This window comes from Maylandia zebra, linkage group LG13 (genome assembly GCF_041146795.1).
Source record: "Maylandia zebra isolate NMK-2024a linkage group LG13, Mzebra_GT3a, whole genome shotgun sequence".
NCBI lineage: Eukaryota > Metazoa > Chordata > Actinopteri > Cichliformes > Cichlidae > Maylandia > Maylandia zebra.
In genome coordinates this window covers 17,845,914-17,862,077 of record NC_135179.1, presented here as the reverse complement: position 1 = coordinate 17,862,077, position 16,164 = coordinate 17,845,914, and the positions used below count along the sequence as shown (strand labels likewise).

At 40.3% G+C, this 16,164-nt stretch overlaps 2 protein-coding genes and 1 long non-coding RNA gene across 6 annotated transcripts; 1 reads left to right on the top strand and 2 right to left on the bottom strand.

The window, feature by feature from the left end:
* Nucleotides 1-755: 755 nt before the first annotated feature.
* Nucleotides 756-7,473, bottom strand: si:ch211-198a12.6 (uncharacterized). Of its 4 annotated transcripts, XM_012919262.4 has the most exons (4): nucleotides 6,582-6,855; nucleotides 4,704-4,764; nucleotides 4,503-4,601; nucleotides 756-4,344 (listed from the first exon to the last, which is right to left on the bottom strand). In XM_012919262.4, the coding sequence occupies exon 4, from the start codon at nucleotides 4,221-4,223 to the stop codon at nucleotides 2,568-2,570; it is 1,656 nt and encodes a 551-aa protein (XP_012774716.1). In that variant the 5' UTR covers nucleotides 4,224-4,344; nucleotides 4,503-4,601; nucleotides 4,704-4,764; nucleotides 6,582-6,855; the 3' UTR covers nucleotides 756-2,567. The 4 variants fall into 4 exon arrangements, with proteins under 4 accessions (XP_012774716.1, XP_004551783.1, XP_004551786.1 ...); XM_004551726.3 differs by lacking the exons at nucleotides 4,704-4,764; nucleotides 6,582-6,855 and adding an exon at nucleotides 7,271-7,473; XM_004551729.4 differs by lacking the exon at nucleotides 4,704-4,764.
* A 2,398-nt stretch (nucleotides 7,474-9,871) lies between these two features.
* On the top strand, nucleotides 9,872-14,263 carry ftr14l (finTRIM family, member 14-like). The gene is made up of 7 exons (XM_004551724.4): nucleotides 9,872-10,445; nucleotides 10,542-10,637; nucleotides 10,765-10,998; nucleotides 11,134-11,293; nucleotides 11,403-11,519; nucleotides 12,289-12,425; nucleotides 12,548-14,263. The coding sequence occupies exons 1-7, from the start codon at nucleotides 10,047-10,049 to the stop codon at nucleotides 12,929-12,931; spliced, it is 1,527 nt and encodes a 508-aa protein (XP_004551781.2). The 5' UTR covers nucleotides 9,872-10,046; the 3' UTR covers nucleotides 12,932-14,263.
* LOC143421792 (uncharacterized) lies at nucleotides 14,131-16,161 on the bottom strand. Its single transcript, XR_013101370.1, has 3 exons — nucleotides 15,946-16,161; nucleotides 14,329-14,408; nucleotides 14,131-14,230 (listed from the first exon to the last, which is right to left on the bottom strand). It is a non-coding gene; the product is annotated as an uncharacterized LOC143421792 (long non-coding RNA).
* Between the last annotated feature and the right edge of the window lie 3 nt (nucleotides 16,162-16,164).

Genomic DNA, 16,164 nt, shown 5'->3' with positions numbered 1-16,164 from the left:
ACAGATTCTAATGTATTTTATTTTTGTGAATAAATGAATTAAAAAATATGTTGTTGGGTTTTAAGAAGCAAGTAAATTTCGGGGGTTCACTATCTTGTCTAAGGATGGTTCAACCTGCAGGTTGGAGGAGCCGATGATCAAACCACCAATCTTCATAACAGCGGATAACCTACTCTTGCTCTTGAACCACAGCCACCCCAGTGCAAATATCCATGTGTCTGCATAACCTCAGTATTTCTGAGGGTTACGTGACAATGAGTCCTCAGCCTTGAACGTCTGCCTCAGCAGACTTAGGTCACCCTGCAGTTGAGAATGAATATAAACCAGTGTAGTGGTGAGCGTGGGAGACATTACGTGGATGTTTTTACAGAGGTCACAGGAAATTCCCAAAAGCTTTCTTTGTATAGCTTCAAAAGGGCTGTTCCTAGCCTTGAAGGCCAAACAAGTTTAGGTGAGGTTTCAGTTAAAAATGTTCAGCTGCAGGAAGGATAAAACTACTATTTAAACAGATGTTAAACTGAAGACCAGGACCTGCTTCACAGCCGGAATCTCCCTGTTCTTGAAGATGTTTCAAGGAGAAAGAGTGACACCATGTGGAGACACTGTGGAAATGCAACCGCAACCTTGTCTTGAGGTAAACATGCCAACACATTAACCCACATAACCCACCAGTTGTGTGTCAGCAATACGGCATCCATCTAGAAAATAATGGACTTTGTCATAAATCTCTGTACTCCATTGACTGAACACCACAAGGTAGTCAACAACCTTTATTTATCCATATATGTGCCACTCAGAAACTGGGAAGAGGTGTTACAGGATTTGCCCTTAAGAGAAGTCTATATGGATCTTTTACATGTTTTCTCTCTACAGTGAGGCCATTGACAAAAATGAAGGGGCAAAAAAAATAGACAATATGGTAGTAACAGTGTAAACACATGGTAATATACACAAAAGCAAAAAAAGCAAAAAAATAGGTATCAGTGACATCAAATTAAAATGTAGGGTAAAGTTAGTATGAATAAGAACAAAAGACTCCTGGAACCCCTAACTTTTTTTTCTCAACAGCTCGGCATACATTTCTACATAGCATGCAATAAGGCACCTATCTAACACAAGGAAGAAACCTATGCTACAGTGAAGCACAACTGTTATTGAAATAAAAAGAATATTGCTCACCAAAATGTTCACTCTGATAAAAACTGTATCTCTCTCATTCCCTTTCATATAGCCCAAGCCGTATCTAAAAAAATACATCAGTTTGTAAAAGATATTTTACACAGAACAGTAAATAGAACGCTATCCGTTGGACATTGGAAAATCTTGTAAAAGTGAGATTTTCTCATGTAGTCTTTTAGTATACACAATCTTTTTTCTCTCTCCATTTAGATCAAATTGTGATAGTTCGCAGATCAACATGAGTAAGAGTTACCTATATGCTATACACAGGTAATTGAATTAGTCTCCAAAGGATTAAAGTGTGATGTTGCATTTAATGTACATTTGGTGCTTGGGTACAGAGGAAACCGCACGGTAAATAATTAGGACACGGCTCATGTTGGAATATGCTACCCATTAGGTTTTTATTTTCTATTATGCATTTCTTTATGGCTAAACCGCAGGTCATAATAGACAGTGTGTCAGCCAGCCAGTATTGCTCTCTGTACAGTCTATGCAGCAACGCCAACTCATCATAGACATACAAAATAACAACCTTATAAATATACAGGATGGCTCAAGTCTGGTGGAGCCCAATGTCAAGAACAAGCTGCAACTGAACACCTGCAACAATTTGATCTCCAGCACTTAAAAAAAAAAAAAAAAAATGGAGACAAAGTGGAGCTTACTATCAAAAATGTAATCTTTTGAAACATCACACTAGTCACCTATACATATATATAAAAGAAAATCAATATTATTTACATTGGATTTCTGATATTTGCTTCACATGGGTTGTGTGAGAGAAAACGAAAGAGCTATTTAAATCGAAACAGTTCTCGTTCACCAATTGTGTCGGTAACCTTGGATAAAGTTGCAGCTGAAAAGCTTATTTGCCCACCTGAAGGTGCATGACTGAAAAACCATCCAGTGGGCGAAACACATTTCCCCCCCAACGCTCCCCCAGGTAACAAATTTATCATGTAGATCTTCAAATCACATTTTGTTTTCTTTAAAAGTGTTCGAAAAGAGGTCCTGGAGCATGTGAAGCATAATCACAAACAAGAATAGAGACTTCTTCAAGAATCTATTATTATACCCTCTTTAAACTGAGCACAAAGCCCCGGGTTCAGCTCTGAATTATAGGTTGCAGTCTTTCAGGCCAAGCCGCGTCCTTTTGAAGACTTGTGTGTTACTGTCCATCCATTCTCAGCTGCTCCACTTCAGCGTCATGTGCTTACCTGACCTCTCCTGTCTATAGAAGTTGGGTCTGGCATTTCCTGTCATGTGGTAATATCAATGAAGAGAACATTGGTAGAACATAAATGAGGATAGGATAAGGGAGGGTTTCTTGGGAGCGGGGGGAGCCGCGTTGCATGGGACCACATGTGAGGGTGGGAAAAGGGTGCTCACTGGTCTACGTGGATCCTATGATGTCTGGAGAGGGAAGAAGAATGGTTAAAGCCTTTTCCACATTGGGAGCATCTGTATGGCTTTTCAACCGTCAGGATGCGCTGCTTTGGGAAGGTATTGTTGGGGAATCCCTTCCCTGTGGGGATGGTGGTGTACTGCTGCTGTTGTGCCTGCGGTGGTTGCGGCTGCTGCTGTTGTTGCTTGTTCTCCAAGTGAACTCTCTGATGCCTTGCAAGCGAGGAAGAGTGATTGAATCTTTTGCCACAGTGAGCACAGGTGTAGCTCTTTCCCTCAGAGTGGACTCTTTGGTGCCGCGACAAGGAAGAGGAATGATTGAAGCCCTTATCACAGTGGTGACACATGTAGGGCTTCTCTCCCTGCTGGTGCACTCTCTGCTTTGGGGGAGTGCCGTAGGTCATGGGTTTCCCAGGCTGAGGTGGAGAAAACACTGGATTCTGCAGGTGTGTCTTGTGATGGCGGGAGAGTGAAGAGGAGTGATTAAAGCCCTTGTTGCAGTGTCTGCAGGTGTAGGGCTTGCCTCCGGCATGGACTTGCTGGTGCTTCTTCAGATGACGTTTGCGGACAAAACTCTTCCTGCACATGTTGCATTTGTACGGTTTCTCGCCCGAGTGGATCCTCTGGTGCTCTCTCAGAGTGGCGGCTGCAGCAAAACACTTCCCGCACTGTGCGCATCGGTGGGGTTTGTCTCCAAGAACGACCGCAGCATGGGTCTTCTGGTGCTGCTTCAGGTTTGAAGATGTAGCAAAGCCTTTGCCACACTGCCCACAGGTATATGGCTTCTCACGTGCGTGCACCTCCTGGTGTTTTTTCAGATGCCTTCTGCGGACAAAGCTCTTCCGACACTGAGTGCACTTGTAGGGTTTGTCCTCTGAATGCATCTTCATGTGTTCCCTTAGGGTGATTGCAGCTGCAAAGCTCTTACCACACTCTGAGCATCTGTGGGGCTTGTCTGGCAAATGAATCATCTGATGAGACTTAAGGCTGAAGGCATCAATAACATCTTTGCCCATCATCTCAACTCCTGGAGAGACATAGGGCTTCTCTTTCATGTGAATTTTCATATGCTGCTTGAGACTGGCCTCTACAGCAAAGCTCTCACCACAGTGGACACAGATGTAAGGGTTGAGGTCCTTGTGGATCTCAAAGTGCTGGTGAAGATCAGCTATGCTGCCAAAAATTTCCCCGCACTCGTTGCACTGCAGGCCATGGGCTTCATGTATGATTACACCGTTTTCAGACTCAACTGTCAGCTCCCCGCCATGGTCAGACTCCACTTTTACCACATGTTCACTTTCCGTCTTAAGCAGCACCTCTCCCAGCAGAGCCTCGTTTCCCGTCGTCTTGATTTCAGCTCCAGTGAAACAGTGCATGTCACCATGTTCCACTTTAATGTAATCATGGTCTGTCTCGGCTACAATTGCATCCACACACGCTACAGCTCCGAGCTCTGTCCCCAGTCCCTGGATCTTTAAGTCTGAACCGTGGATTTCCAGCTCTAATCCACGCTTTTCTTCTGTCATAATCTCAGTTTCTGCTCCATAGTGAAGGTCGACATGGCTGTGGGCTATGACACACTCCGACCCAAGTGTGTCAAGGCCGGGTGTGTCACATTCAGTCTCTGACTCGGCCATGAGAACACACTCCAACCCCACGACCTCCGTTTTCTTGCCGGATGATGACCTACTAAAGAATCGGGGGGATAGACCTTTGTCTTGTGTTGTGCCGCGCTGTTGCTCTTGTTGTCAAGCAGACCTGTGAGAGTAGAAAATAAACAATTTATTTTAGATAACTGTTCACAGCCAAAGGCATTTGGTAAAGAAAAACTTTTGCTTGACTGTCACTTATAAATGTAATGAAATTTTAAGTAGGAGTCTAAGTCTGGGTGACAGATCATGGCAAAGTTTACTAACTTTGGTAAAATTGTAGATTTGCTGAACTTGAAAACGGAGTCCTTAAAATGGTGGGTTTTCTGGAAACTTTTGGGCTTTCAGGGAGCACCAAAAGTTGGACTGAAAGACAAAATTAGAGCAATATTATTAATCAAAACATGAAGTTTGACCTCGATTACCTCGTTTTCATAATAACAACTGAAATCCAAAACAGTAACTGACACTAAAATTCAGTTAATCACACAGCACCAGCCCAGTTTCAGCCAACATAGTCGAGTCATTTCTGAAAAAACAGGATAATTGAATAAACAGAATATCAGCACTCACTAATAAGTATACTCTAAGTATTAATTGTTGAGCAAGACGTGTACACTATGAGCAGACATCAGATCTATTATTTAACAAATAAAACAAGAGTAAAGTGAATAGTTCATCCATTTATTACAAGCACATGGCAATCACATGGGAAGTGTGAAAGTATGACCACTGTTCAGTTCTGTCCCTTTTACAAAAACGTGTTTTCTGTTACAGTTGCACAGTTTACATTGGATAAGTGGAAGAAAATTGATGGATCCATCATTGGGAGGATTTAAAGCCATACCAAAAAAAAAAAAAAGATTTAATACTGAATCAAACATACACAGCCTCTCCAAATTATAAGTTAAATAAGACAGTTTTCACACCAACAGTCAGGTTTAATCTAGTTAGACAAGGTAAGCAAAAGCAAATCTTGGTGAACATAATTTTGCCACCTAGTCTCCAGGTAAAGATCACTGTATGTCCAGGATATACAGTCATGACCTCCACAAACACAAAAAGCAGCACAAACAAACGATGGTGACTCGTTTGTTTAACAGATGATCGGCAAGACAAGAGGGGCCACAATTGGATTTAAGTGTATTTGTATATTGTACTATACAACCACTGGCCTAAGGTAATGGGTTTTAAAACGGCTCAATCTTTAGCATTATGCTCAGAAACTGTGCATGAATAAAGTGGTGGGGCAGGAGTATTATAATGTTTTCATGCCTGCACTCCTCATCTCACATAACCTGATAATTTCAAATACTACTAAGAAAGGTTTACCGACAATTTGCTAGCCAAGTTAGCGTAGACTTCCTCAGCTAACAAATGTTAAAACCCAACTGAACATCATAATCAGACTCGCAATTCTATCTTAATCCGCAAGCAAAAAACTTGGCTGGCCTACACTTGTCGCTTATCTGCGCAGTTCATTGTGAGTCATAACTGAATACATCTCGAAATAAGAACGGGACATCTAAACAGCAGGGTTTTGTTATTAAACATTTAACTGCTGGTTGCTAGCCTTCCAAATAAGCTACAAATAGCCAATATAGCCGCTAGTTAGCTGGCTACGGTCGATGGGAGACTGGTTAACGATAAAACAGCATTGTGTTAGCTGCTAATGTGTTCACGATTTAGCCAGCTAACTAGCTTCAAGGAAAACCTCACCAGAGTAATTGTAGTGAGAAGTCCATAAACAGCGAAATACTTACACCAAACCAGCACTGAATTTTGCGCTCAAGTGCAATTTATGACAACGACCGACGCGGAAATTCTCCTTGTGCGAGTATTAACAGGCCATCTTGTTGTGCCACACCAGCACTTCCAGGCTAGCCAAGATTACACACTCGCCTAAGATGGCTGCCGCTTGCTAATGGTAGCTGCACTAGCTTCCGCCATTCTAAACATTAAAATTAGAGCGATCTCGACAGCGCTATGCTCACAAAGATTAACCAAGAGTGCTCAGGAAACCACAGAGACAACCATAAATCATAGTTTGAGCGCTAGTAACGTTATCGCACAACACCAACGCCGACGACGAGTTGGTTAGCACGCTAAGCGCCACACCGTGATTTCCAGTCAGGAGTGGGCTAGCTGAAACAAAGATGGCTAACCATGAAAGCCCGAAACGGTGTGCGAAAAGCCCGGGAAAGGACGTCTTTTACGCAGACAAGAACTTCTCGAAACACAAATCCGCCGCCATATGCAGCTTGAAATGAATTATACGGACAAAAACAACCAAGAAAAGCCGTTTAATCGCTACTTGAAAGGACACGATGAGTCTTGGCTACAAACCCGAAGCACTCCTTCACTGCGGCAGCAGTCGACAAACCGCACGCACGACTCCAATGGCGGCCTTGCTGATGTTAGCAGCTATCCAGCCGAGACATTATTAGCGTGCTGGCTAGATAGCCACGATGCCAAGCTAACCCCCAGCTAATCCAGTCTGCTAACACAGTTAGAGCCTACACTCCAGTTTAGTTATATAGCCTGTAGATAGTAAAACACTGGAGCGGAAGCTTTACTAAACCGCCCATCCGACCATGTTTAAGTGTGGTTTCGCATGCAAAGACAAACTGCAAGCAAATAGAAAGAAATACAGACGAGTTGAGTCTGCAGCAATCGCAAACAGCAATCAAAAAATAGCCTGGATAGGAATCGAACCTGAAATAGTCTTTTATACCAGTGTGTTGCTGTGCTTGCCTGCTGTTCTAGCAGCACATAATGTCACAAGCAGTGCCAGCCCGGGCCTGTATTTTTCCATCTCAAAGTTCAGAACCCGAGGCGCACAAGACACACCGCTGACTAAAATAACGATAAAAACTACGATGATATATTAAGCTGAACACAAACGACCCTCTATGCCTCTCTGCCGTTGCTGCTATTGATGCCAGAGTATGCTGAATTTAAACGATATAACACATCATTAGGAATAAAGGATCACGGCTGTTTAAACGTGTAAATTCTTGCAGGCCCGCACCCACCTTTCTGTCCGCTTACTTTGTGACTGCTGAAAAGAGAATTTTAAAAAGAGAGAAGCGTTGCAAACTGTATGTAGTAAGCCTGGGTAGACTGCTCAGTATCTTCCTCCCTCTCTAGCACACTCTCTCTCTCTCTTTCTCTATGCCTGTGTGTGTAGCTGGCGCCACAGCTCATCTGGCGCCAACGTTGGACAACCGACGCACTTTAGCGAAAGCAACCATTGTCCTTTCAACGCAGCACGGAAACCACAATCACCCCCTACAGGCTGGGAGTCGACAATGCACCACAGACACAAGCCTGGAGATTTCCTTTACGGTTTTTAGTTTGCAGTGTTTATCCATAACAGTGGCTCTGACGTTATTTTACTGTATTGTAACAAAGTTGAATATGAGGTTTATATCAGTTCACCTGCTAATGTTCCTGTTTCTTCCACCCCCCAAAAACGGCAAGCTATGACAATACAGATCAATAAAATAAAATATGATGTGAAAAAAAATACTCTAACATGGCAAAAAAAAAAAGTGCAATAAATCTAAATTCAAAAAAGTTTTTTTAAGCCTAAATAAATAATTGAATATATAAAGCTGTATTTGTGTGGTCCTCAAGCTCAGGGCCTTTACCATTGGCCAAGTATATTAGCTGTTCCTAGCACTGCACTCCTTTGGACAGATGCCGGAATCTGCTGCAGCCACTTTTCCAGTTTCCAGCTCCTTCCATAAAATCCACATCTGCTCCAGTTGTTCCTTCAGTTCCTGGTCCCTGCTTTGTAACCATATTATGTGGATAGTGTAGTGGCAGCTTTACAGTCTCTGGAACAACAGGTTGGAGACCAAATACTGGTCAGGGCATGTATCCAGTAAAGGTCCCCAGAGTAGATCCTCAATTATCCTAAATTCCCTCAGGGCACAAGCAAGGGACACATAACTAACAAGGTCAGAAGAACCACTGCAAACTACTAAGAAAAAGGCTACTGTTACACTGATAATATAGCACTGATTGAATGCTACTATGCCAGTCAGCCGACCAAAATGAGGGCAGGTGTTGGACTGAAAGCAAGAAAATGCAGATACATCTGTGTCTGGACGATATCTGCTCATAATACTCGGTCTACCAGTTAGGGCTGTAATAGCTTCTTTGTAGGTGATCATATTCACTCAAAAACATAATCAGGACATAATACAGGGGGAAGAGTGGGCAGCTATGAAGAGAAAGAAGAGTTTAAAGGCAGTTGGTCCAGATGACTTACCTGTGGAGGTACGGAGGTGTACATGAGAGAGGGTGGTGGACTTTGTAAACAGACTGTTTTGCACAGTATTGGAGAGTAAGAGGATGTCTGAGGAATGGAGAAGAACTGTGGTGGCACTAATTTTCAATACAGGTGATGTGTAGAGCTGTATACTAAATTACTAATAACTAAATGAGTAAATTATTATTACTTTCTTATGGGTTTTATTAACATTTCATTGTAATTTTTTGCAGCCAATCATTGCAACAGACACAAAGTAGCAAGACTTCAGGCAGATATTTGATGCATAAAGTGACAAAGAAAAAAAACGAATCTACAGAGATGAGTCAGAACAAAATCCTTTTCCCCATAAAAATGTCTGAAAATAATAATTAATTAGAAAATCAAAGATAAAATCAATCAAACAAACAAAAATGAAATGGAGAAGTTTAAAAGGTTAATATAATATAAACATCATCATCAGGTCAGCAAGGTTCTTTAAGTCATCTGTATATAATAGTCACCAATGACCCCCTTTGGACTTTTACATAGAAATGATTGTATGTATTCTGTCACTGATTACAACTGTTATTGCCAACATATTCCTAAACGATTATAATTCTTATTTGAATGTTCAATTTGCTGACTTCTACATTTACAAATATTTGCTTAAAACATACTGAATTAGTTTGTCACAGTGAAAAGATGATGGGTGGGGGAGTTGTTAGGCAAATTTAGCCTGAATATTAGCGCAAAATTCTGTAGGGAAAATATCAAAGCGAACACCTTCTTGCAAACTGTAGGAGATGTGAGACTACACTGTATACCTGTCACTCAAAAAATGCAGAAAGATGACAAAGGGTTAAAAAAAATCAAAATGGCTTTTTGTTTTTTTGTATGACACTAGTCTTTTTTTTTTTAATGGAAATCCATCGGCTTTGGGGGGAATTATCAACTACTGGCACAGCAGTCTAGATGCTTCTATTATATTTTCACAATGCACACATGTAGATTTGGTGTAGTAAAGAAGGAATCCCACAAGATGATGCTGTTTTCCCCTTCACATTGTTGATGAATGTTCTGTTAGTGAGAGTGGCATTAAGTATGGTTACATATAGAGGTCTATAAAACACAACCATAACAAATGAATTCTTCAACAGTCTAGCTAGTAATTCTGACACTTTTATATTTAGTTATTAAGTTCATCAGTAAGTAGTCCTTTTTTTATTTCCTTTTCTCTGTCTCACTTGTCTTTATTTCAGGCACCACCCATTCTTTGATTATTTAAAGTCCAACTAGGAATACTGGTTTTACAAAGAGAGCGTATTACATAGCAGACATTCTGTTACTCACAGCTTTTGTCACGCAGTTTCAGTGTAGCGATCAACTTCAGGAGCTCCTTGTAGATTCCTTGCGCTGCTTACTTTCAGTCAAGTCTTTTCTTTAGCTGCTCATCTCATCAGATTTCCTAAAAACTTCACACAGCCGCTGAACTTTAATCACCTGTGGATTGTTTTCTTTTCTAAATATATTTTTTATCTCCTGGTAAGAAAATGTCACACAGCGGGAGCCTGGATTTGGACAGATACACCAGCTTGGATAAATCTCGTCGACCCAACAGTCGCAGCCAAGCCAGGACCCTGGCCAGGAGCGAGGACGTCCTGTGCGACTTCTGCACAACAAAGAAGCAGAAAGCTGAGAAGTCCTGCTTGGTGTGCCTGGCATCCTACTGTGAGACTCACGTCCAGTCTCACTACAACTACCCTACCCTGATGAAGCACAAGCTGGTCAAAGCTACGGGTCAGATGAGAGAGAAGCTCTGCGCACAGCATGACAAGCTGCTGGAGGCTTTCTGTCGCACTGATGAGACATCTGTGTGCGTTTTGTGCATGATGGATGAACACAAACACCATGACATCGTCCCGGCTGGCACTGAGAGGACTGAGAAACAAGTAAGTGGCGAAAGCAACACTGTGAACACAGCAAATAAGTTATCGACAATCCACTAATGACTAGTGATGGCTTCTTTCTTGTCTTTGCTGCTATAGAAACAACTTAGTGTTACGCTGCACAAATCCCAACAAAGGATTGATCAGAGGGTTAAAAAGTGGCAAGACCTCCGACAGGCTGTCGAATCACTTAAAGTAAGTCAGAAAGTTGCCTCGTGCAAGTCACACTAATCTAACTATAACAATTAAAATATTCTTTTTAAAAGTAACCGTTTTTAACTCATGATGTGAAAAAATCTTCCTCTCCTTTGTATCTCACCAGCATTCTGCTCAAACAGTCTTAGAGGAAAACGAGCGCATATTCACTGAGCTTCTGCTTTCCATCGAGAGAAAGTATATTGAAGTCAAGGAAATGATCCGCACCCACGAAAGGACCACCGTGACCCAGGCCGAAACACTGCTGGATCGTTTAGAAGAGGAGATTACTCTGCTGAAGAAGAAGCACAATGACCTGGAGTTGCTTTCACACACTGATGATCACATACACTTCCTACAGGTGAGGCTGGCGACCCCAACCAAGATAACATATGGTGCGAAAGTCAGGGGTCTTTGGAGAAAAGAGTAAAAATATTCACTGTCTAGTATGTCTCATGTGTCTTCTTCTTCTTCTTCTTCTTCTTTTTCCCGCCAGAGTTGGCAGTCCCTGTCAGGCCCCTCGGGATATGAAGATCTCAACAAAATCAGAGTCGCACCCTATTACTCCTTTGATGCTACCAAGAGAGCCATCTCTGCACTGAAATTACAAGTGGAAGAAGTCAGCAAAGTTGAAATGAGCAAAATCTCAGGAGCAGGTGAACAGACTTGCCTTTTTTCATCTCAGATAGCGCAGATGATATGTGCTTTTTTCTGTTGTTTCTTAATCTGCTGTTGTGTATGTGCATTTTTAATTTGCCTTCACAGTGAAGGAAGTCCACATCACAGAAGAAAATGAAGAAAGAAAGTCAAGAAGAGAATCCGTGCTGAGGGAGGAACCAAAGATAAGAGAAGAACCAAGAGCAAGAGAAGATTTCTTGAGATGTGAGTTACCGGATTCATTTTTGTAACCTTCCTTCAGCCTATCTGTAAATCTTCAGCACCAGCATTGCATTTACAGAAAATCCTACTTACATACTGTCATGGGAAGCACATTTTGTATTTTATCTAATGTTAAATAGCTCCAGTTACTGTTTCATGCATGGATATGCAGCTCTGTGTGTGAAATGACCGAAACTTGCAGTGGGAGGTATGCTGGTGGCAGAACTGGTTTGGTGAAACATAAGGAAGCAAAGTTACTTAAGTAAATACAGGTGTTCCTGCTTTGATGGCACCTATAAAAACCTTTGAATGAGCTGATTCATGGGAGCTAGAAACCTTTTTTAAAGGTATAATCACAATTGTTACCATACTCAGGCACATATCTCTCATTGATATATAACAAAAAACAGGGACAAAGGGCAGTATATCAACATATGTTACATACCTGATGAACTGGTGTGAATAGTGCTATGTGTGTGTGTGTCACCGCTCATAGGTCTTTGAAACTGTGCTTTGACGTGGCAAGGAGGAGTAAGATGGAGTCCAGGGAAAAAAGCTGTTCCTCAGTCAGTTACTGTGATGATGTATTGTCCTGAACTATTCACAGGGAGTGTCAAGGGTGTGGTAGGACTTTGAATATACTGCTGGCCCTCTTTGTCAGATAGCTAGCATAGATGTTATCCAGGCTCAGAGAAGAGAAGAGTGTTCCAGTTCATCAAGTATTTTTTCTTTGCAGAATAGAGTTTTGGACTTGTTTTTCTGCTGTGTTCAGATGCTGGTCAGCTGATTCTGGATGTCAACACTGTTCACCCCAACCTTCACTTGTCTGAGGGTAACAGAGCTGCCACGATGAAGAATGAACCCAAGAACTACCCTGACCACCCTGACCGATTTGACCACTGGCAGCAGGTGAGGTTTCACATTAAACAGGATGAAAGAGAGAGTTGATCAAATTATTAGGGGAAAAAAGTAATTTCTATAGTTTGTGAAATCATGCCTTTTAAGCTTTCATTTCATCCTTTCTCTTCCAGGTGTTGTGCAGGGATAGTGTGATTGGGACTCGTTGCTACTGGGAGGTGGACTGGAAGGGAACAGAGATAGATGTGGCTGTTACCTACAGAGGAATCCGTCGTAAAGGGAATGCCAATGAATGCAGCTTTGGCTGGAATGACAAGTCCTGGAGTCTGTACTGCTCTGACTCCAAATTCTCTTTTGTGCACAACAACAAAAGCACAGACATCACAGCTCCGGTGTCTTCTCGTATTGGCGTGTACCTGGACCATGCAGCAGGAACACTGGCATTTTACAGTGTCTCTGATGGCATGCGTCTTTTGCACAAGATCCAGACCACATTTAAAGAGCCACTCTACCCTGCATTCAGTGTGTGGGGCTTTGGTACGAGTATAAGACTGTAAGATATTCTTCAGACTTACATTCTCCTTAAATCTGTGACATCTAGCACGTGGCGTTTGAGTCATTTTTGCTGGTTTTATCTTCTTTTATTTAACTTTTTCCTGATAAGTCTTTTTATGAGTGTTTTGGTTACAGGTTGCTCTTTTAAGGGAAATTAAGATATAACGGGTGCCATTAGTAAGTAGAAAAACATTAAATCATTGATCAGGATGCTTTCTCACGTTTTCTTTCTTTCTCTTTATTATGTTAATGTATTATATATTTACATCACTGACATGTTGCACATGTCTGTAAAATACATTTTTTTAAAATATTGCTACTGATTAATTTGTCATTTTCTGTAATCTTATTAAAAACACAATAAATAGAAAGTGACTCACATTACTGGGAATGACGTTGCTGTAAGGGCTGATGTTAATCAGTCTATTAATACGTTATTCCTTCAACAACTTAGATTCAACAGTTTCTTTTCTTGTTCAAGTAAGTGACTAAAAAAATGTAATATCATAATACCATGTCATATTGACTGATACTGACTATTTTAACTAATACTGGCCACTTATTAAACACTTTTGAATTTCATCAGCAATAACCAGGAATTGATGGGTCATCTAATCAGCTGATAACAAAGACATTTCAAAGCAGCCAAAATGGAATAAAGTTTCTACCCAGTTGATTTTTTTTAAATGTATAATAACTTTAGTATAAATTAAGTCCTTCATGGTATGCTTGGTATAAAAATGTAGGTAAACATGTGACCTTCTATATGCTAAAACCAGGGGCTAAGTGGAGTTTTGTAGTTAAATCAGGTGTTGCAGTGCAATGTGGGGATGTGAATTACTTAAAAACAAGTCACATATGAATTTCTTTTGTGAGCTGCAGTAGATTTTTCTTAATGTACAGGCTGTGATCAGCTGATCCGTGTTGCTACTGTGTTTTCTGTTTTACTTGATGTAACTTAACACATCATGTACTGATCCAACATCTGACTGAAGAACTCTGATTAAAAATAAATTTGGACATTAATGCAAGATTTAAATTTCCAGTTTATAAAACTGGAAAATTTTTCTTATTTTCAATTTATTCTGTATCTTAACTTTTTTTGATTTATTTTTTACAGCATTTCATTTTGTCATTTATTTTACTCTAATTTGTGTAAAATGCTTTTTGAGCACATGAAAGGTGCTTTATAAATAAGCATTACTTACCTACTTTTGAAAAAACGCTCTCATCTTCCTCTCCTGTCCTCTTTCTTACATTTTTCACTACCTCTGTGTTGCACACCGATGTTTTTTCTCGCCCTGGGAAATAAAGCAACTGTACATTAGCTATTAGATACATTTTGTGATGCACTGCTTGAGTTGTGTGTGTGATGATGTTTGTTGAACTTTGAAATTACCTGCAAAAAAAAATTACTCCATTTATGGTTGGTCCTCTTCTGTAACGTGAGCTAGATATTGAATATGCTCACATTTGCACCTTGAAGCCATCAAAGGGATGAGAAAAAAACAATGTGCTGAAAGGTGTAGTAAATGGACTGTGGGGCGACATTATTTTCTTATTACTGAGAAAGCATCACTGGAGGTAGCAAAATCAAAAGAAACTCATTTGACAGCAATATGCATTAATGTGCCAATCAGATTTCATTGCTCGTTGAAGGTACCAGGCGTTGTTCTGAGTTGTTCATCCCCAGTTGAAGCCGTTTCCAGGATTTTTTACATGGAGCCCAAAGGGGAATCAAGAATATAGCAGGAAAACCAAAACAATTAATAAAAAAACAAATCAATCAGAAATAGAAAAGTGATGTCAAAAACATAATTTCAGGTTTATGAAAATTGAGGCCTATTACACATTTTTTGTGAAATTATTAGGAACTGCCCAAGAATTTAAATATAGTCATCTATTGGACATTGGCAAAATGGAAGAAAGTATTTTGATTTTTAACTCACTTAAAACATATAATCCTACCTTAAATAACTTAACAGTGAAAAGGTTGAACAATCAAAATATAATTAAAGTACCTTAAGTAAACATATTCAGACATTTTTATGTCTATATGTTTTTGAACATATTTCATCGATAGTGTTCTGTGGCTTGATCTACAATAATAAGTAGCTAAAGCTGTCAAATAAATTCAAAATATAGTTGAATAAAAAAGTAACATAGTATGAGAATACTAAAAAATATATACAGACAAAAATAAATATTACAAATACATTAAACCTAAGTAAAGTATATGAGTAAATGTTACATTCCTGGTGGTCCTATCCATGCTCTCACATGTTGCTCATGTGTTGTACACCTCTGATTGAACCACTGGCTGTGATAAAGTTTGACCAGCCATCTATTCCACGTGGTCATATAAGTCTGGAAAGCTCCAGTGAATTATAAGAAAACAGATAAAACATTTAGGGCACTGGTTCTCTTACTCTTTGTCATAGACATTATAATGGTGCAGTTTTTTTGCAATCTAAACTATGATATCACATTATATGAATATATTACATGATTGCTGTTTTAGATGGAAAGATACGTGGAGACGGTGTAAAAAGGATTTGTCTGCTGTTTTTAACGGCGCTTTGATATGTTTTTTGGCCCTGATAAATTCCACGCGTCTGTCTTTTGTACTAATGAAGTTATAGGAACTGATGAGAAAAGAATGGGGGGAAAAGTTTTTCATAGTTTATTAAATATGCTGATTCGTAATTGATTTTTTCACAGAAGGACCCAGCGCAGATTATGTATAGCTGACAAATGAAAATATTAATTCGTTAAAGCTGCAGAGGGCAGCAGAAACAAGTTTTGTTTAAGGGGCTCGGTGTCTCACGCTCATTCACACATGTTGTATATAAACAGAGAGTTACACGGTGCTGACGTAAAGACGAAGACGCGTGTCTTTACAATGAGATAAGAAAGCACGGGAGAAAAACACACACATGCACACAAAAAAGAAGAAAATGCGAAAGCTTCCAGGTTGTACTCAGAGCCCTCTATTCTGGCCGTACCCTCTTCCTACCGTTAACAGCGAAGGAAACGTACAGGTTCCAAGTGTAGTAGGCCTACTCTCAGGGTCTCACGGTGAAAGGAACTGATTTAAAACAGTAATATTCAAATTACAACATTGTGTGGATGTAATTGCTATTTTATAATTTAAAACTTTGTCCAAATACGGTAGGACAAACTTGTCTTCTTGAGCTTCCTCCGCGCTATCCCGCCCACACGTGCGTAACCAAAT